At 40.1% G+C, this 22,998-nt stretch overlaps 1 protein-coding gene across 2 annotated transcripts in view; it reads left to right on the plus strand.

Moving 5' to 3' along the window:
• Nucleotides 1-22,998, plus strand: part of Fshr (follicle stimulating hormone receptor) — a 184,440-nt gene that overhangs the window by 78,352 nt on the left and 83,090 nt on the right. For both annotated transcript variants that reach the window (XM_032908629.1, XM_032908630.1), the window contains exon 2: nt 14,278-14,349. In XM_032908629.1, the coding sequence (XP_032764520.1) occupies nt 14,278-14,349 (72 nt within the window). The remainder of the gene's footprint in view (nt 1-14,277; nt 14,350-22,998) is intronic.

A 22,998-nucleotide genomic window follows, 5' to 3' on the forward strand; every position in this document is an offset into this window, starting at 1 on the left:
CCTTAATGCCAGATTTACAGAAATATTAAACAGGATGTCTAACATTTCCTGTAACTCCCAAGTAACTTCCACTAAATCTAGAAAAAAAAAAACGTTGATTAAAACAGTTGTGTGTGACAGACGATTGAAAGTGTGGTCAGAACTCTGAAAGTTTTATGAACATTGAAGATATTTGTTGATTTTGGTTTGGAATCTTATACCTATCCTATTATCGCAGAGTTGTCTTTGAATGATTTTGTTCAAAAGGCATTGGGTTGACTGGGCAGACGTTGCACATGGGAGTGTGAGGATAAGATTTGAGGAGGCTGAGCCCAGGCTGGAAGGCTGGTGTGTGAGGACAGGAGCAGAAGGCATGCAGGACGTGAGATGGATGGGGAGCAGGAAGGTCAGGACAGAGCAAAGTGAAAGGACCATGTGGACAGCCAGACTGGGAAGGACACGGAAGTCGAAAATTTCTGCCAAGACCAAATCAGGGGTGGAGCAAACAGAGTAGAAGCGATGGAAGGTCCAGACAGGACTGATGAGGTCTGTCATGAGACCAGGCCAGGCTCAGACAAAGGAGATCGAGAGGATCAAAGTGGGGAATGAGGAAAGATGAGTCAACAGCATGAAAGAATCAGGAAGCAGAGATGGGCTGAAAGAGTTACTGATTGGAAAAGAGAGAACTCAAAGACCAGACATGGGTTCAGGGACAGAATGGCAGGGAAGGAGAAGAATAAAACAATGAAGGACACCCATTCAGAACCTGCCCACATGGCCCATATATATATACCCAATTAGACAAGATGGATAAACAAAAGGGTAGAAGTGTAGATCTCGCTCCTGAGAGACAGCCAGAATACAACAGCAAATACAGAAAGTGCCAGCAACAGAAACCACTGAACTGAAATGGGACCCCCGTTGAAGGAATCAGAAAAAGAACTGGAAGAGCTTGAAGGAGCTCGAGACCCCATATGTACAGCAATGCCAAGCAACCAGAGCTTCCAGGGACTAAGCCACTACCCAAAGACTATACATGGACTGACCCTGGACTCTGACCTCGTAGGTAGCAATGAATATCCTAGTAAAGAGCACCAGTGGAAGGGAAGCCCCCTAGGTCCTGCTAAGACTGAACCCCAGTGAACTAGACTGTTGGGGGAGGGTGGGGAGAACACCCATAAGGAAGGGAGGGAGGGGATGTTGCCCGGAAGCCGGAAAGGAATAACACTAGAAATGTATATAAGAAATATTCAAGTTAATAAAAAAAAAAAAAAAAAAAAAAATTCTGCACTAAAAAAAAAAAAGAACAGATTGTGTACATCAATATACTGAATCCTCAGTAACAGCAGTGACAACAGTATTCACTGTCTTGAACATTAAAATAGATTAATATCATGCATATGAATATATTAATTATGTTGATGAATTATATTCATATGTGATATGAATTACATAAATATGAATATAAAATAGATAACTGGAAGAAGCTAGTATAGAAGGCATATATGTACAAAATTACATATGTAAAAAAAATTTTTTTTTATTTTTTATTTTTTTTTTATTAACGTTCACTGGGGGTTCAGTATTTCTTATGTACATTTTAGGATGTTATTCCTTTCCCAGTTAGTTCTTTCTCGGGCAAAGTTCAGTGGTTGCTGCTGGCTTCTCTGTATTTCATTCTGGCTGTGTCTCTCAGGATCAGTCTGGCTCCTGTGGATCTTCCTGGTGGGTGGCTGTATATGTATGGGCCACATGTGAGCTCTGTTCCTTTTAAAACAGAATAGTGACAGAGAAAGTTCAGGCATTGTCACTGGTTAAAGCAGGGACAGAGTTTCCTCATGGAATTTTGTACTTAAAAAATTGTTCTACATTTTGATTGCAGCACTAGCTACACAAACATACCTGTAACTGTGAACTTTTCTACCCAGCATATTTGCTCCCAGAAAAATGACTGTGAGACTTAATTATTTATAAATAAATGCCTAGATCATAAGCTTTGGCTCATTCTCCAACTAGCTCATAACTTATATATCCCATTTATTCTATTCCGTGCCTGCCACATGGTTAGTTACCTCTCCTCAGTTTTATTGATCCATCTCCTTCCAGTCTGGGACAAAAATCTACTGCCCTTGGCTCTTTTCCAGAGTCCTATCTCTCTCTGCCAGATGTCCCACCTTCTAATCCTGCCTCAGCTCATCGGCCATCAAATTTTTATTGACAGGTGATGCTTTCACGCAGTGCACAAGAGTTTCTCTCTACACAAATCTGCACATACACACAGATACACACACACACACACACACACACACTTGTATATAGCAATAGACACACTTGTGCACACATCAGTCTTAGTGTACATTATTAGTTTTTAGCCTTACATTGCAACACTGTACTGTGAACTGAAATCAGCATGTGGCAAAGACTCTTGAATAGTGACTTCCACAATGGGTACTTAATTACTTTTATTTCATTTTCCTAGCTTTCTTCCTCTTAGTCAAGACCAAGAAACCTATAAGTGGCCAGAGTTCTCCACAAACAGACATTATATCCTTCAGAATTAGAAAGGAGATTGTGGATCTGTATCTGCCAGGGGTGACTCACACCTCACATCATGCTGCAGTCCCATTAGTGCAAAGTCTCCTTTTAACCAGAACATTTAGTGCTAAGATCTATGGACATTGTCGAAAGTCACATGCAATTCTCCTTCTTAGAGTAGAGTGGATACAATTCTGCCTCGCAAGGCAAGGCTACACCCTTACCTGATATTTTCTCGGTGTGATCTTAGAACCGCTGCATGAATTGTTGCATTTCTGCTGCACTGCTGCATTGCAGTCCAGATGAGCTCTTGCTGAGCTGTCACACACAGACATTCTGGTGATAGCAACTACCACATAGATTTCACTTTTTTTTTTAAATAAAACGTCTTTGTGTTTCATTTGGCGATGTCTATTTCTTTCTACCCATTGAGGACTATAAAATACAAACTTTACCAGATGTAGTCATTTATGCCTTTAATCCCAGAATTCAGGAGGGAGAGGTAGATGGATCCCTGTTAAGTTTGACGCCGTCCAGGGCTATCTAATGAGACCTTGTCTCAAAGAATAAATGCGTACTCCTTGTTGCTTTTTAGAAGATAAACTTTGTGTTACCCGTATAGTGTGTGCTATTTATTCAGGACCTGCTCTACTCATGCTCAAAACCTAGAGAAACAATGTGTACATATTTTGATGCAAAACAGACTTATTTAGCTTGATCTTTGCTAAAACTCTCCAGTCTGTCTTCCAAAGAAACAATATTTTATTTTGTTTTCTTTTTCTTTTTTTTTTTTTTTTCGGAGCTGGGAACCGAACCCAGGGCCTTTCGCTTCCTAGGCAAGCGCTCTACCACTGAGCTAAATCCCCAACCCCCGAAACAATATTTTAAAAGATACTTCATTTTCATCTCCACAGAGAAAGTATGTTATTCTAGGAATTATATGTAGCTACTCTCAGGTGATCACCATAAAGATTAAACCACTAAATCGTCATCTTTCAAACATATTTTTGGTCTTCATAGTGAATTGGGAGGCAGGACTGCATTCTGAGCACTGAATCTTGGCTTTTCTTTGATTTGATTTTAAGTAGCTTTATGTGTTTGCTCTTGTCTTTACCAGAGTTCATCGGAGTGTTTGGCATTTGTATTCTACATACTCACTAAGAGATAATTATTCAACACATATGCTTTCTGATTAAATGTGTGAAACATCTACATAGAAAATGGAAAATGATTGTAAATGAATTATGAAAGACTTAAACCTATCTTTGGTCCACAGAATGATGACAAGCTTTTCTTCCCATTTCATTGGTGACTGTCAATCAAGTGGAGCTGTGGACTAGGGAAGGAAGCTGATTCCTGGTTAATCCCTTCCTGTTTGAGCAGAAGCAATCCCAGATTGACCTGTGTGTGACAGTTGTCTTTCATTACTGTGTGGTGAGATAAATGTTGTCAATAAGAATAACAGTTAAATCAAGTTGATGTCAACAAGGGAGAACACAGGAATGGTGCAGAGGCCAAGCATGTTTGCCATTGTATCTCACTTGTCTATAGGGATACTGAGATATTAGAGTGGAATTCTGCTCCTTCAGTCTGACAGATTCCATGAAGGGAAGCCCTAAATTCTATTCAGATCAAAACTCAGGAGCCATAGCACCACAGAATCAAGTCTGGACTAATTTGATAAAAATGACTCCCTGGAAACCACTTTGGGGACAGTGAAATAGCTCAATAAATAAAAGCACTCAACACCAAGCCTGATGACTTCAGTTTAGCCGCAGAGTACCAGATAGTGGAAGAAGAGAACCAATTTCTACGAGTTGTACTCTAACCTCCACATACATGCCCTAGGGATTATGCCCCTACTACACACATTAAATGAAGAAGTATAAATTTTTAAAGGGTACTTTGTGAAGAATTTCTGGTAAAATCTGACCTTTAATATTCTTGGGGCTGCTTTGTCTTTTTCAAACCTTGTAGCCTTCTACAGTTCTTCTTTTTAAAGAAGCTTGTGAGCTTCATTTGTTGTGTATCGCACTTTCCTGCATCAAACCCCTTCAGCCCTAAGTCTCACCCTCCATCCTTCTGCACTATATACAGAGGCTTATAGACCTATCTTTGGGGACAAACTTCAATTTGAGAACCAGATTTAACACTTTCTACTGTGGCAATGGTCAGTTGCCAAACCACTCTGAACTTGGTGCCTTCGTCTGTAAGTGGACACAGATATACTCATCCACTTCAAAAGGTGGTTTTAAGTTCCGTAACGGTTAATGTAAACTATTGAACATAGCATCTGACACAAAAAACACCAAATTGCCACCTGCCTCTCCGCATTGTCCTTATTAGATTATGTACATATATGAGAGACTTGGTAGGGAAAGAAATGTATCTCCCTTACAAGATTCCCACAGAACATTAGAAATTGTGGACCGTGTGTTCAAAATTAACTTAAAAGTAATTAATGCCAGATACCTCTCTCTTACACATTCTCCAGCCATGTATGTATGAATACATACATAAATACATGTATGCATTCATAGAATTACAAAGAAATATCTCAGCTTTTTCCTATACTGTTTTGCATCATTGAACCTATGTTATTAGCTCCATAACCATCCCCACTCTGGTTTAGATGTGTCTCCTTGCTCTTATCTCTAGCTCTACAGAAGCTCCTTATGGCACACAATTTAGATTTTGTATGTTTGTTTGTTGTTGTTGTTATGCCACTGTGTCACCAACACATAAAGCAGTGACTAATATCTGAATAGAGAAAGCAGAAATTTTCTGTTACCCTTTGTGGCTTATGACTGTACTTCTATCAGGTCTCCTGCTCTGTTGTGCTATCTGTGGTGAGTATCACACCTAACAGAGTCTTCTTCATCGTGATGCTCACCCTATTACCCATAAACCCAGCTCTGTTTATCAAAGGAGGTGTCCACAGCAGTGTGTATATGACTTATTCATTTATGTGGCTAGTTGTGTGTCAACCCCAGTAGTGTGTTAACTGGAGGTTCTTCTTGTCTCCAGGTTGTCAAGAACACTTGACACTGTTTCTTAACCACATTCTGAAAGAAAAAAAAATAGAAATAATGAGAGCTTAGTGAAATTGACCCCATCATGCTCCTGGTTTCTGCCAACTCCTTAACAACCAGCCAGAGCAGCTTGTTGCCTACTCTATTTTATTTAGAACAGGTGTTCTCAACTTAACCATGCAGCCAAGTGCCCCAGCAAGCTTTTAAACTAAGGATGACTGAAATCCAAGACCCTTCCTGGGTTGAAGCTCAGGCACAGGTAGCATGCAAAATTTTCCATCAGAGGATTATATGTGACCAGGATTGAGAATCACTGCCTCTGAAGGATTCTGGCTTATTCACAGTATGCTTTTTTGGACACCAGAAATCTCAAATTCAGTGTTTTAAATCACATATCAGGGTATGAGCAAATACTGACCAGACAGCAGTCCATGGCAGTGTAAGGTGCCATTTAACCAGTATCATCCAATCTGTGATGATGTAAACCACATTCCAGTCACACTACATCTTCTATGTCCTCAAGAAAAGCCAAAATTTCAGTTTTAGATGAAATCTCACAATTGGAAGTGCTGGCAACCAATTTGAATTTCTTTAAAATATTGTCTGGGTCGAAGAAAACATGTCTTGGACAGGATTCCATTCATGGGCCAATAATATACAGTTTTTATTTTAAACCAACTGCTCTGCCATATCATAAAATACTGTATATTTCTAGCATATCTGTATTAAATTCCTAGAAAGCTCAACTCTTTCATAATTCAAAATTGTCCTAGATGCTATTTCAGAGAAACTGATGAGTATAGTCAGACTAGCTTTAAGGAGATTAGAAACTTTTAGAGTTTCTAACATGACAGACAGTTGCCTTAAATGTAGAACAATTGCCAGTATAACCATCAGCCCACATCTGCCACCATTCATCTAGACTTATAATACAGAAGACATTGACTAGGCCATTTAGGTTCCACACAAGTCCCTGTGTCATGGGATCATCCCAGATGTCTTGAGTTATAGGAGCTGGGGTGATGCTATTTTAGAACAAATACAGCCCAATCCAATAAGTGGTAAAAGTGTAATAAGATATGAATTCATACAAAGGAGCTATTACAGGAAATGTTACAGTTTTTAGTTAGAGAGATGTGATAGGATGTGGATTAAGGCAGATGAGTGGTAGAATGTGACCATTGAATCTGGATTCACAGACGCAGTGGTGAAAAAAATGAATAGGACATTAGCACTCCTTAGGCTTCTTGGCTTTTGTGGCATCTTTTTGGGGGGTGGAAGAATGTGTGGCAAGCCGTGTTAAGGAGCAGTCCCTAAGTGTGATAGGTGAGACAGACTAGATCCAAGACACAGACAGGAGAAGCTGTGTGTTGCTCCTAGTCAAGGCTGCAAATGATGGGCTGAGACAGTGACCTGAACGATGGTGCAGAGATCGGAAGAGGACATTCTGACTTTGTTACAGTAGATGAAGTTTTTTTCTGTCATGCCTTAGAATGGATTCTTTCTGTGATAAGTGCTTAATACAAAATTGTTTCTTTTACTTTATAAGAAGACTGAAATAAAAAGAGCATGAATATGATCCCATTGCATAACCATATTGTAAAACTTACCTGGGCCAACCTTATAATTTACTGCTGGGACTTATATGCTATATAAAATACAGGGAGAACAGGGCTCAGACTTCTAAGATTTTTGCCTGTTAGCCTTTCTCTTCAGCACAGTGTTTTTCTGATCAAAACATTCATAAACGGGTTAGAGAACAGGTCTCATGTTCTCAAGCAAGAAGAGAAAAAATAACTGGAGATCAAATGTGATGGTCAGGGTAGTTCTGTCAGTGGTCACTGTGAACAAAGGTGAGGAGAAGGCTTCCAAACTCGCTGGGAGGTTGTGTGAAGGAGGAAATAAATTCTGGCAAGGTAGTTAGAGATGTCATCATGCCTGCTATCCAATAGTACAGATGCTGACAAGACCACAGAAGTGGAAATAGAAGACTATCAGACTCAGAGAATCTGTAAGAAAATGCTTAAACGAGACCCTTGAGCAGCCATCGTTCGAGAAGACTCCTCTGGAGAACCCTAATAAAAGAAGCAGCCATGCTTTTCCATTCATTATTCTGCACAGATTCAGAATACTGTTTCTCCCACACATGGGGCTTTCCAGGGGATGGGTTTTAGCTAGACATAGTGGCATATGTCTAATTACAAGCACTGGGGAGGAAGAGGCACGAGGACAACCTGGTCTATGTAGTGAATTTCAGGACAACCAAGGCTTTGGAGAGAGAGAGGGAGAGGGAGAGGAAGAAGGACAGGGACAGAGACAGGGACAGGGACAAAGACAAAGAGACAGAGACAGAGAGACAGAGACATTGTCTCAAAAATTAATTAAACTTTTGAAAATAGAAACTTTTATCTTTTCGGGGGAGGGTGGCTAATAACCCAGAAATCAACACAGAGACAAACTTCCTCTTTTGCCTCTTATTTCCTAATGAAGCTATAGGCAGACACCATTGCTATCCCACTAATGTAAACAAAATAAAAGCCTAGTGGCATTGTTAATGTTAAAAGTCTACTGTTTGAATCTATTTAAACACCACTTTTTGGGTTTTTTGGTTCGGGGGTTTTGGTTTTTGGTCTTTTTTCTACTGCATGGTCCTACTCCAGGTGTGGGAATAATAACCTGGTAAAGAAGTTGCCTCCTCCTCCAGTTGCTATAGTTTCTGATCTCAAGCAAGTTGGGCTGTGGAGGGAGAAAGATTAGAAGGAAAGGAATTCAATTATATCACCAATGGCCTGGTGGCCCTCAGGGTGGCAAGGATCCAGATAGCAGTTACTCTTCTCAGGGAGCTGCTGCGAGCTCAGCTGTCTCATGACACTGAAGAGCCCCTCAGGCGTCTACCAATTACAGCCTCACTTTCGGTACCAATCCAATGTACAGAAAAGTCTACTTTTTAAAGGTAAGCATCTCCATTCTGTTAGGCCCAGGTCTACCTCATGGGAAAACTTAAACTTTGCCCAATTTTCTGTGGACCATAAATGTCCTACCCAAAAGTAGCTAGCCATTTTGTAGGTCACAGCTGAGTCATGTTCTAGTTCCTCTATTCGTCTAAGCCTCAAATAACAGGAAGCACATGTTAACTTCCTTAAATAATTCTCCTGTTACCTCCAACGCTTGGCTTGAGCAGATTCCATACCTTGAAGAGATCTGAGAGAACACCAACACTTCTCTTCAGTCCTGCCTGGGAGATAATGAAGCCTACATCTAACTATATTTCCTTATACAACCTGAAGGCAGTTGCTGAACTAATGTTAATGTTGGCTAGACCTATTCCCATGTGTTTCACAGTAGGCAGAATCCCCTACTAAGGAGCAGGACATTTGCAAATATCTTAGTATTCTAGGCAGTTGGGATTTATACAAAAGCATAATGGATTTTTATAAAAAAAAATTAAGGTGAAGACCCAGGAGAAGTTTCAGTGAGTAAGCATGCTTGCTATACAAATGTGAGGACCCAAATTCATATTCCTAGAGCCCATATCAATCTGGCCATTGTAGTACTTCTTAACCTCAGCACCTCTGTGGTGAGGTGAGATAGTGAGATGCAAGTCTTCAGGAGCTCATGGGCCATCTAGCCTGGCATTTATAGCACAAACAAGAAGAAATCTTGTACACACAATGTAGGAAGTAAAAATTTATATTTGAGGTTGCCCTCTGACTTCCATATTTATACCTTGCATGAATGTCTATACTTATACACGTACAGTCCGTTATATATCATGTCTATCTAATCTATTTATCTATCATCCTTTCATCCATTTATTGGTCCATGAGTCAAGTAACATATTGTACCTCTATTGCTACTCAGCACATGGATCCAAGACTTATGAATAACAACAGAAGAATTATAATCAATTGGATTTCCAAGTTTCTTTAAAATCAGTCTGGCTGTCTACTGGGTCTTGGAAAATAGTTAATTCCCCATTGCTTGTACTGTTGTTTCTTTCTAATTGAACTGTTTGCTTATTTCTATCTTCTTCTCTATATGGCATCTGGAAAACCATGCTCAGAACGCTGATTGGGGTAGGAGTTGACCTAAAGAGTTGTGAGGCATGAAGGCCCATGGCATTACAGGGTCAAGATAATGATCAATCCCTTCCCTGTGCATCCTTGGCCAAGCTGTTCTCACTTCAAATTTTAAACTCTTGTGAAATTCAAAAAACATTGAGCCTAGTGTCATTTACACTTGGATCATCATAAAAAAGGCAGATTTCTCAAAAAGAATATTGGCTGTTTTCCGGAGTGCCTGGAAGCCTTTTATGGAATCTTTTAAACTATTCTCCTATAAGCCAGAAAGGAAAATTAAACTTGACCAAGGATGAATTCTCTTCCCAAAATATGAATTACTGTGACCAAAGGTAGAATTCAGAAAAACTTAAAGCTTCCCAACATGGGGGGGAAAGAAATGCAGAGACCACCTACCCCATTTATCACAAAAGGACACTAAGGAACTTGTAAGGTAATTAAGAACATTTTCTTTTTAGAGCATCTTGATGAATTATGCATTCTTGCAAAAATTGTTTGTGTGTATTCTGTCCCTAACAGAGTAAGGTAAATGTGCTACCCTCCCCCCTGCAAAGGCAAGTTGACGTCTGCTCTAAAACAAATAAATAAAACCTCTATTTCTACTCAGCACATGGATAAATAAAAGATGCACGGGATACAGCCGAGCAAGAATTTCAGTCTTCCAAAGTTTATCATGAAATATTTCAAATGCAGAATGACATAAAAATATCCGTCAAATATCAGTCAGCCTGGCCACATCTCAACATTTGATCACCCTTTTCCACTCTTCATTAAAGTATAGGGTATTTTAGAGACAGTGCTGAGTGCTGTCTTACCTCTCTTGTTACAGAGATAAATACTGTGCTGATTCTAGTCCTGGCTATTCTCAGTTCTTCAATTTTGTCGGCATCTCTATAAGTTTTGAAATGAAGGCTTCATTATTCAGATGTGGTGAAACCAACACGTCTGAAGACAACTATCATTGAAAAAATGGGTCCAGGGAAGTATGCCATAGGTGGTAGGAAGACACAGAATCTCATCAAAGGGGGAGGGGGAAGTGTTAAGTAGTCTCGGAACCCATGGAGAGTGGACCCTTCCCTCATCTCTGAACCCTGCCTCTTGTTTCCATAGTAATGCCAGGAAGCAAAACATCATAACTGCCCCGCCTTAGTCATCCTGATGATCTGATCTGCTGCAAAGATGAGAACATTTCACAGATGTTACACTTTTTTAGATAAAATATTTCTCTTTCTGTTGGTGGCCTGTAGACTCCCTCACAGACATGGTGGGGGATGGTCTTGTACATGATTCCTGATCTTGTCAAGCTGACAATTGATAGCAACAATCATGCCAGTGGTTTTTATCATATTGCTTTTGAGTTTTACTTTAAATTCTGACCAGGAATGGAATGAGGAAGCACTGTCTTGTGTTTTTTTTCTGTTTCAACAATTCATCTTCTACTGGTTTCTCATGTGGGACACTAATTATGAATTTTCCATCTTTTTGTTCCTCAGTCTAATATAATAATTTAAAGCTAAAAGTTATATATAGATATAGATAGATATAGATATAGATATAGATAGAAAGATTGATAGATAGATAGATAGATAGATATAGAGACAGAGATATCAGAATAACTTTTTATATTGTATTTTCTTATATTACCCAAAATCTTTTTTAATTGTAATTTCTTCTTTGACCCAATTGTAATTTCTTCTTTGACCCATGTTTGATTTGAAGGAGTGCTAATATTTTGTTTTTGTTTTGATTTTCCATATGGATGTATGTGTGTTGATGAAAGGAATTAATTATCTTACAACTGATTTCTAAGTGACTTAGTAATTCATTCTTGCGAAAGAAATGTATTCACTTTTACACGAATTTGCTTTGTGACCTAGTTCAGGATCAATATTTTTTAAGCAATCTTTATTAATTTGGTGGGTTTCTGACCATTATGAATTCCTATCTAGTCAATGAGGGAAATTAATTTCTGTTCCTTGATGGCATGGGGGGGGCACATATGTGTACCTGTCTTCCTACTGAATTAAATTTTATCATCTAAAGGAAGTGTTCTGCTATAAGTTTTTTAGTGTCTAATTAAATTTATCTACAAGTATCTTTATTTTACCCTCGCATTTGAATGGTAATTTTCTAGTCATACAATTCTAAATTGGCAATTACTTTTCGCTAATACTTTTGAAGATGTTTTTAAAACTTTTCTATTTTTTTTCTTTGAAGCTATTTTGCCTTTTGCTCTCTGTGTGCTTTAAAAATATTTTATCTTATGGATCCACAGTTTTCATGCTTAGATCTCTAGTGGTGAAATTTGGTTCCTTTTTCTGAAACAGCTTGAGATTTCTGAATCTGAAGGTTTATAGCTTTCACAATTATGGTCTGTTTTTCTGGGTGTTCTTTCATTGGAAATGTGCTGGTCTCTATTTTCTGCACATTTCTTCCTGGAATGCATATGAAATGACGGAAAAATGAATTCGGAGGGAGAGAAGGGGTTAGGAGAAGGGAGAGGAAAAAAGGGAGAGAGGAGGGAGAGAAGATAAGGAGGGAAGCGGAAGAGGGAGAGCCTTTGTACTACCTGCTGATATTTCATGAACCAGTTTAGCATCCATGCACAAATTCCTCAGTAACCAACTGGAAATCATGCACGTTGCTCTCTCTGTCTCCAAATTCTGGTTCGCACACACTGCTGCTCAGAATAATCTGGGGTTAGGTTTCTAACTCCGGGCTTTTGAGAATTTTTGACACTTTTGCACAAGCAAGCCCAGCCATTCACGTTTAAATGATATGTGTTATGATTTATTTCTGGAGAAAATTAAAATTGATCTTTTGAAACACTTTTAAAACTGTAAAAGCCCATAAAAATATGTTCAACAGTGAAGTGCAAAATCCAGTGTGAAGCTACATAGCTTCCATCCCAAATGACTATTCAGCCATACCACTCCAGGTCTGGCGGCTGACTTCGGTTTGGGTTGGTTTGGTTTGGTTTGATTTTCCAATTTTTATAATGATGTTTACAGATTTTTAAAAAGTCTCTTATATTAATAACTTTGGACAACTTAATGCAGTCAGGGTCCTTGGAATTTTAGAAAACAATACTGTTATTAGAAGCACAGAAGTTGAGTTGTAAGACAGAGAGTCAGGTCTCTGGAGCAAAGTATTACGGCAGTGCTCTTCCATGGGCTCTCACTATGGGCAAGAGCATGACATGCCAAGCTCAAGCAAAAGAAGATAAAAGCCCTGTGTACCTCTCTTACAGCTACAGAACATCTGAAAATTCCAAACCCACTCTAGCCATGTGAGGTAGCCTGTGGCCAGGAATGGAAACCAAACACTGTGGTTTGGAGAATTTCCCAAGATTCATTGCTTTGCTCTCCTGTCAGGTAGTAGTGTTCCTAAAAGCTATGTAGAGAGAGCTGTAATGTGCCAGGGACTGGGTGAACTGAGAGCTCAGAAGAAAATCCCTGCTTTTGTAGAACTCACTCTACCCATGGGAGGAAGACAATTACGTGAACATGCAGGCAAGTCCACAGAATGTAGAACATACTAGAAGTACCACAAAGGAGATTTTAATCAGGAAAGAGGATGAGGGGACATATCAGCAGGATTGTCATTTTACATAGAGAGGTGAAGAAAAAAAAACTAGCTGAGAGTTAATTTTGAGAGAGTAGAAGATAAGTGAGTCAAACGGAAGATATATAAGTCGATCAATGAGAGGATGAATCTGAAAATAGTACCTAAAGCACGCATTGTAAACTCTTGTTATTAATTAGGCTGTTTATGAAACTTTGGAGAAAAAAGATGTTGGGGGAGCTCGAGAACAGAAAACAGGAAGCTCGTACGGGCTTCTGAATGCCACTGTAAATAATTTGGATTTTTCCCTGACTGAGGTAGGAAGCAGAAGCTGATGGAAGTTAATTTTTAGCAAGGGTGAAACAGTTATTTCAAACAAAAGAAATGTCAAAAACTCAAGGTGGCTGACACTAAGAGAGAAGACTTGATAAATGGAGGAAATGATGACAATGACGTGTTTTTCAATCAATGGCAGAATTCAGCAGAAAGGGGGAAATAGAAGCATGAAATGCATAGAAAAAAAAAGTGATGTTTGATATAGTGGATTCCCAGAAGAGAAGTGAAAAGATGGAGTATGGGTGGGAGGGGCTGTTCTTAGACACGATCCTGGGTAGCTCATCTGTGGTATCAAATGCATTGCCAAGTAGGCGAGCTAACTGCAACGAACTGTGAGAGCAGGAGAAAACCTTCCTCAGCTTCCATTTCCCCATCCCCATGACCAAGAAATGGGATTCAAGGTCATCTCAATATGATCCTAAAGGACAATATGTCGGTCACTGCTAATAGGAAAATAGAAGGATCCATACACAGAATCTCATGGCTGCTAAGTGGCAGGGTTGGCTATGACGCTTGTTCATGTCTGCTAGTGTGTTTCTTGAAATACAATGGTAAGAACCTTACCTCTTATGTTCATCTCATCATACAAAGAGAACCTGGACTAATGCTTTCCTGTGAGGAGGGGGAACAATTCCAACCCTTACCGTGGCAGGTACTGCATGCGCGTTGGCTGTGCCCTGATGTCATTCATCTCACTCTCAGTTGCTTATGTTTGAGTAGATTGTAACGCTTTGTACACACTCTCTTTCCAGGAGGTTTGTGCTCACCAAGCTTCGAGTCATCCCAAAAGGATCATTTTCTGGATTTGGAGACCTGGAGAAAATGTAGGTATCTGATGCCACTGTGTGAATGTCTCAGTTGGACTATGGAAAGTGACCTTGAGTCATGTCCAGCATGCTGTTCTAAACAGGTGTTCATCCTTATCAAAAGGCCCTTACCATCAGATTCAACAAAGCAGGGATTGAATTTATTTGGAAAAAATGTTCTGGGGTGTGTGTGTGTGTGTGTGTGTGTGTGTGTGTGTGTGTGTGTGTGTGTGTGTGTTACTTATTGTTATTTCAAAACTAATACAATATTACAACTATTATAAAAGTTTGCATTGCATTAGATATTACAAATAAGCTAAACTTGATTTATGTGGCAGTATGTAGGAATATATGGAAAGATTACTCATACTATATTTTAGAAATCCTACAGTACTTATATGTAAGACCTATAAATTTGGTGGCTAAAAACATGTCCTCTTTTCCATGGGAAAGACTGCATTTAGAAGTCACTTGGTGTGCCAAACATCTTTTACATATCTTCCTATTTCCTTTCTCTATCTTGTTTCCTATTAAACAATGTTTAAGAACAATTGCTAATTCCTTTAGAATATAAAGGATCACAATAAGCATTTAGTCACTATTTTGGATAGGAAAAGTTGCTCTCCAGAGACTTTTGAGTAGACATTTCATAAACTAACTCCTTTCCTTACTTTCTTTTTTTGTTTTCTGCTTACTGCCATGTTTTTCTCTCAAAGACATGCTACCACTATTTCTCGTTGGCTTTGAATCAAGAGCAAGGCTTAACATCTGTGTTCTCAGCACTCATCAGGCCTCTGGTTCTCACATCATGCATGCAAGCAATGTGCAAACACTTAAAAGTACTAAGAACATTTTCAGGACTGACAGAGAAGTCTCCTTTGCTATAATGAACACCACTCATTTATTGATGTAGGTTAATTTAGAGTTGGCTCCAAATGGGATTTCCCGGAAGTGGAGTGCAGCAGTAAACCCAGAGTAATATCTTTCACACCTCGAGTGACGTGCCCTGTCTTTGAAGGCCTCTGTCCCCTTCTCCCAGGATTGTGGAAGGGTGACACAGTGGCACAAGCAGGGTCAGAACTTCCATGCCAGTAGTACACTCATAGACATCCTGCACATTCAGAAAGGGAAGACTTGCATTGTTTCCGTAAGTACACTCCAAGTTGTACTGTGTGATTAGAAAGGGAATATTTGTATTGTGAATCCATGAAAGCCACCCTCCGGCTCATATGCTTCTTCTAGAAGCTGTTGGAAATTTTTAGTTTTTACACATACCTTTAAGACTATTTCTTAATGATATCTGAGAAAGAGAGAAAGTAATAGATTATCAAGAGGGACACAAAGTGCTGTTTCTACAGTTAACTGTTTGCATGATAGTGGTCAGAGTCCTGATTGGCTGCCAACTTTTATATAAACTATGTAACTCTGAAATATTCTTTAACACCTCTACTTTCTTAACTATGTTTGAGAAAAGGAGTTTTGAAAGAGACCATCATTGTCTTATTAAGTGAGAGATCAATTTAAAGTGTTTTGTCTTCCATTGTCTTTACCTGGTAAAGATGTTGACCACAAGGATAGGCACTCATTTGAAAAAAGCATATCATGAAAGCCATAGGATTTAAGGGGTTTGGGCTGAAGTAGATTGGTGCTCCTTGGTAGATTAGCCAATGCCTTGACATTGATGTAGCATATTCTAGATGACTATAAGAATATCCTGGGTCTCCCCAAAACCCTTCTACTTGCATATAGACAGAAGTAATGGTTACCACAAACAATGCATCTTATAAAACGTAATCAGGCAAATATGGGTGACCCCTTACAGGGCAGTCAGCATCAGACAGACCATCTTGTGGTTAAAGAGCTGGTCAAAGGGAGCTGACATAGCAATAATACAAGTGCAAAGCCAGATGGCCTCCTAGTTTCCAGGCCCTCCCTCCTTCCATCATCTCATACTCTGTTTTGGTCAATGTTAAGCTCCTATCTTTCTGGATCCATCCTTTTCACCAGGGTCTGTCCTTTATCTTTTAGCCATTATCTAAAATTTTTAATTGGATATTTTATGTATTTAAATTTCAAAGGTTATTCCCGTTCCTGGCTCACCCCTTTCCCATCCCCCCTCTCCCCTGCTTCTATAAGGATGTTCTCCCTCCCACATATCTACTCCCACATCAACAACCTGGCATTCCCCTACACTGGAGCATCAAGCCTTTAAAGAACCAAGGGCCTTTCCTCCCATTAATGCTAGACAGTGCCATCCTCTGCTACATATGTGACTGAAGTCATGGGTCCCTCTATATGTACTCTTGGTTGGTGGCTTATTCCCTGGGAGTTCTGGGGAGATCTAGTTGGTTGATATTGTGGTTCTTCCTATGTGGTTACAAACCCCATCAGCTCCTTCAATCCTTTCTCTTACTCTTTCATTGGGGTCCTCATACTTGGTCTGGTGGTTGGCTGAAGGCATCCTCATCTGTATCAGTAAGGCTCTCGTAGAGCCTCTCAGGAGACATCCATATCAGGCTCCTATTTGCAAACACTTCTTGGTATCAGCAAGAGTGACTAGGTTTGGTGGCTACGTATGGGATGGATCCCCAGGTAGGGCAGTCTTTGGGTGGCCTTTCCTTCAGTCTCTGATCCACTCATTGTCCTTGTATTTCCTCCTGTGAGTATTTTGCTCCTTATTCCAAGAAGGACTGAAGCATCCACATTTTGATCTTCCTTTTTCTTGAGTTTCATATGGTTTGTGAATTGTATCTTGAATAATCTGAGCTTTGTGGAGAATATCCACTTATAAGTGAGTGCATACTATGTATGTTCTTTTGTGATTGGGTTACCTCACTCAGGATGATATTTTCTAGTTCTATCCATTTGCCTAATAATTTCATGAAGTCATTGTTTTTAATAGTAGTACTATTAAATATTTAATAGTAGTACTCCATTGTGTTAATGTACCACATTTTCTGTATCCATTTCTCTATTGAAGGAATTGGGTTCTTTCATTTCTGGCTATTATAACTAAGGCTGCTATGAACATAGTGAGGTATGTGTCTTTGTTATATGTTGGAGCATCCTTTGGGTATGTGCCCAGGAGTGCACTAGCTGGGTCCTCAGGTAGCACTGTGTTGAATTTTCTGTGGAACCACCAGACTGATTTCCAGAGTGGTTGTACCAACTTCCAATCCCACCAACAATGGAGGAGTGTTCCTCTTTCTCCACATCCTCACCAGCATCTGCTGCCACCTGAGTTTTTGATCTTAGCCATTCTGACTGGTGTGAGGTAGAATCTCAGGGTTGTTTGATTTGCACTTCCCTGATGACTAAGGATGTTGAACATTTCTTTAGGCGTTTCTCAGCCATTCGATATTTCTCAGTTGAGAATTCTTTGTTTAGCTCTCCACCCTGTTTTTAATAGAATTATTTGATTCTCTGGAGTCTAACTTCTTGATTTCTTTGGTTTCATCTTCCGTGCCTCCCTCTCCACAAATCTCTTTAATTCATTCTGCATATGACCAAGTTCACTTCTACCCTTATTAAAAGGAGGAAAAGGAAATACCTTCTCTTGCCCCCTCCTCATGATGCATTGTCCTCTCCGTCTATCGGGAGCACCATGATAGACCAGCCTCCCCTACCATTATGCCTCATTCCCTTTCAGTCACATCTTCACCTGCACAGACTTGCTATTTGGCTACAAATTTTTCAAAAATATAATTATTCTATAAAGATGCCAGATAACAACGATAATTGCCAAATCAAGTGGCTTTGGGGAGGACAGGGTAAAACCAATTAGTGCAGCAGACTTCAGTGAGTACCTGTCGCATGGTTCAGTCCTCAATGAATGTTAACTACGGTGATAGTAGCTGTGATGAGAATGCTACTAAGAAACTCCTGCCAGGATAACTCCTACCATAGTTCAAGTCTTAGTTCACTTTAAGAAACCTTCCCAAACCACACGGGCCACAGTGGCTTTGCTGACTTTCCCCTTCACCCTGAGAAGGCTAAATTGTTTTGTAGAAATGTTTACCCAACTATCAGCAGCGCTGAATCCCTACTATCCCGCTCACTTCTGAAGTACTGAAGCACCAGCTTCGGTTTTGTTTTGTGGCTTTTTTCTCCGGCACACTAAGTACATGTGGGTGTGGGAGACATTGCCAGCTCTAAAAATGAGTTCATAATTGAGGTGGCAGGCAGTTTGAACATCATGTTCTCTTAGTTCCATGGCTGCTGGAGGATTGGTTCTGTAATCAGGGCAAGTCACTGTAAATTTTGATCCTTTTATGGGATTGAGCAATGAAAAGGTCAGCTCTTTTTTCAGGAATAGAGCTCCACAAAGAAGTGAAGCCAGGACAGTTGTCACCATCTTTCCACCAGAGGTAGAGATAAGAACAAAATTAATGTAATGGAAGGGAAGACTCAGAGAGAGTCCAACCCCTAAGGACACTAGCACCTGAATAAAGCTGCTCCCAAAGCCATTCTTCTTCTCTGACCATCAGGTTAAATGAACCATTAAATTCCCTTGTTATTCTTAAACCTGTTGAGAGTTTATTTTCTTCTGCCTCTCAGAACAGCAAATGTTCATATCACTGATTTTGCACAGAACTTCTTATGTATTTTTTTTAAAATCTTGGGTTGTATTTTAATTGTAACTATGTAATTACCTGGGTCACAATAGATTTCCATGCCCATCTGCTTATTGACTGCTTCATTATTGACCAAAACCATTTATATTATTTAGTATATTGTGTTCATATTTATAAGTCTTCTCCTGTCACCTTATACTGATTATGTTTATTTACTCAATTTTGTCTTCCTTATATTTTTATTTTATGTATCTAACTCTATGCAGCATGAATTCAATGCTGCATAAAAACAAGACAAACATCCTTCTGCTTGTACAATATGTATTCCAATAGTATAATTAGAAATTTAATGTTGGCCAGGAGAGACGGCCTAGTGGTTTAGAGTGCTGGCTGCTCTTCCAGAGGTCCTCAGTTCAAGTCCATCACCGACATGGAAGCTCATACCTTTCTGCAACTCTGGTTCCAGGGAATATGATACGTTTCACCAATGCACTTAAAAATGCAGTTAAATTATTTTAAAAAGAATGTCATATAAGTAAATGTAAGTTGCATGGTGATAGTTAATACAGAGACTAGTGATTTGACAGTGTGTAACTAGAGAGTGTTTATAATAGCAGTTTTCCATACTGAAAATGTGAAGGAAAGCCTTCCTGGTAAAAATCTCTGGGGAAATGACATTGGTATGGAAATCGGAAGCAGAAGGAGTAGCCACCTAAATGAAAGTAACAGACTAGAAAGTAGTTTCTGGTGAGAGGGAATACATGCACCAAGGTCTCCCAGCAGGCTCTACGACACTGTCTGGATGTACTGAACAAGGGCTGGCAGAGCCAAGTAGAACATGCAAAGTGCTTACCTCTTCAAAGTGGCCTGTCTGCTGTGTTAGAGGACTACCTTACTGTGTAGAAAGACTGGAAAAGCAAAAGTGTTGGATGGTATACATGAAGGGTGTATGTGTGCATAAGGGCAAGTATAAGAGGTGACAAAACCAGATATTAATTCAGAAACTCTTGTTCTTGCTGCTGTGCTATGGCGGATAGCGTAAAGCACGCCAGTGGACAGGGACAGAATGGGAGGAAATGTTAAGAGCTATGGTTTTCATACTCCTGCTCGGTCTCATAGGCAGTAGGCTTCACCATCAGTGCCATTCTGCGCATTAGGCTAAAGGTCTGCAGAGATCCAATTTTCTTCCCAAGGTAACACAGTGAATACCCACTAGAAAAGGACACTCCCAAATAGAATGTGGTTAACTAGATGGTGCAGAGTCTGACTTCACACATCTTTGTTTCCTTCACCACTTGTATCTGCTCCCATTCTAATGAGTATATCAGCATCCATCACCTATAAAAGTGTTACCGATATCTCCTAATTCGTAATGTTGTCAAACATCTTAAACATCCCATTTCTCTATCTATTGATGCATTTGGATCCTCATCTCTTCCTCTTGTTAAAATTACAATAGCTCTGTTCCTTTTCCCATCCAAAAAGAAAGGAAAGTTAGTATATGACCTAACCCTGGCAGAAGAGTCGTCCTGGTCCATTAACCAAGCCCTTTATTTTATTTTTTATTTTATTTTATTTTATTTTTTATTTGTTCACTTTATATCTCCCTCACTGCCCCCTCCTCCTGGTCACCTACTTCCAAAATCCTTTCTTCCATCCCTCCCTCTCCTTCTCCTCGTCTCCACCCTCTTGTTCTCCCCCAACCCTTGCTTATCAAGTCCCTGTGGAGGTAGGGACATCCCTTTTCACTGAGGCCAGACAAGGCAGCCCAGCTAGAAAAACATATCCCACGGACAGGTGATAGCTTTTGGGATAACCCCCTGTTTGAATACGCTTGGCCTAGGAAGTGGCAGTATTTGGAGCTGTGGCCTTGTTGGAGTAGGTGTGTCACTGTGGGTGTGGACTTTAAGCTCATCCTAGCTGCCTAGAAAACAGTCTCCTCCTGACTGCCTTCAGATGAAGATGTCGAACTCTCAGCTTCTTCTCCAGTGCAATGCCTTCCTGGATGCTGCCATGCTTCCTGCCCTGATGATAATGAATTGAGCCTCTGAACCTGTAAGACAGACCCAACTAAATATTGTCCCCTATAAGAGCTGCCTTGACCATAGTGTTTCTTCACAGCAGTAAAACCCTAATTAAGACACCCCTGTTCTATTTGTTCAGGACTCGCATGAAGATCAAGCTCCATATCTACTACATATATGCAGGGAGGCCTAGGTCCAGCCTGTGTATGTTCTTTGGTTAATGGTTCAGTCTCTGAGAGCCCTATTGACTCTGTTGATCTTCCTGTGGAGTTCCTATCCCCTGCGAGGCTATCAGTCCTTCCCTCTACTCTTCTATAAAAGTCTCCAAGCTTCATCCACTATTTGGCTGTGAGTGTCTACATCTCTCTGAGTCCATTGCTGAGTGGAGCCTCTCAGAAGAGGGTCATTCTAGAATCTTGTCTGCAAGCATAATTGTATTATTACTAGTGTCAGGATTGGTGCTTACCAGTAAGACAGATCTCAAGTTGGGCCAGTTCGGTTGGCCATTCCCTCAGTCCCTGCTCCATCCTCCATCCCTGCATTTCTTGTAGAAAGGATAAATTTCAGGTTGAAAGTTTTGTGGGTGGGTTAATATCTCTATCACTCTCCTGGGGTTCCTACCTAGCTACAGGAGTGAGCCTCTTTAGGTTCCATATCCCCAATGCTATGAGTCATACCTAAGGTCACTCCCATTGATTCTTGGGTGCCTCCCTAATCCCAGGTCTCTGTCACATCCTGGAGATGCCCCTCAACCCACACCTTTGTCATTTGCAGATATCCATTCATTTTCATGGTCATCTGGCCATATCTCCCGTCCCTCCCCACACCTGATCCTGATCCCTCCCCCATTCCTCTTCCCACCTCCTAGCCATACCACCCTTAATGTGCCCGAACTCATCAGCTCTGTTTTTATAAGCAGTTAGCAGGAGACTCATCTGGGTGAAATGGAAGCTTCTCCTCTGAAGATGACAGGGCCACTGTTCATGCAGTAGCCTTCATGGCATCCTTATCTGAAGCCTCCCAGCTCTTCATTGCTTTAGAACCTACTGGAAGAAAACAGAAATCGTTAAACTCTCTACAATGTGAAGTGGCTTTGCAAAGTGCACTGTAAACTGTTTACATTGTTTTTAATTACTTTGGAGCCATATGTCAGCTTGGTATAAAGTGTGAAGATTATGCTGAATAGAGTGGGGGGGAGTAGGTGACAATGTGGTGATTTATGGGAACCAGAAAAATTATGTATGGAAATGAGTACAATTTAAAAACACATCTACGTGCTATTATAACACTGGAGGGGAAGAAAAGCCAGTTTATAACAAAATATCTTTGAAAAGAGGAGCATGATGAATATGTAAATGAGACCAATCAACATCAGCTGAGATATGGTATATGCAGATGAGACGGCAGCGAGCCAAACAGTAAAATAGCTCCCAAGCCATAAATATGAACCATATAAAATTCATCTGAAATATTCATGATAACATAAGGACAAAAATATAATCAAGTGATTTATTTGCATATAAAAAACAAGAACACTGTCCTGACACTTCAGCCTCTGGCTTCAGATCACAAGGAAAGGAAAGTTGACTGAAAAAGGGACTTTAGAGTGAGCACTGTTGCAGGTGGCTAAGCCATCTGAGGCTCCCCCCAATTCTTAGTGCCTGGTGCTCAGTTGGGACAGATAGAAAGATCAAGGCAAATGTTTTACCTTCTTGACACTTCCTGCTAGAGCCCTCAGGACCCTTTCTACCCTGCCCTTTATTCTTCTTACAATCATGGAGAAAAGCCTGGGTCCCAGCTGCTGAAATTAGCAAGAGAGACTGACCAATCCATAAGTGTCGAGGGAAGAATGGGAGGCCAGTGTGGACTGAGTAGACTGCAGATGGGAAGAGTGGTCTGGTGTCTCTAGGATGACAGTCCCATTTTATCTCCATCCCTAACTCCCCATGGAGCTTTGGAAATAATCTACATACATGAGGAATGTTTTTGATTTCACGTTGTATGACAGATACAAACAGTAACCCTTATGATAATACTTCCTTAATGCCAATGTACCCGTAGAATACTTA

Source organism: Rattus rattus, chromosome 7 (assembly GCF_011064425.1).
Source record: "Rattus rattus isolate New Zealand chromosome 7, Rrattus_CSIRO_v1, whole genome shotgun sequence".
In the NCBI taxonomy this organism is placed as follows: Eukaryota; Metazoa; Chordata; class Mammalia; order Rodentia; family Muridae; genus Rattus; species Rattus rattus.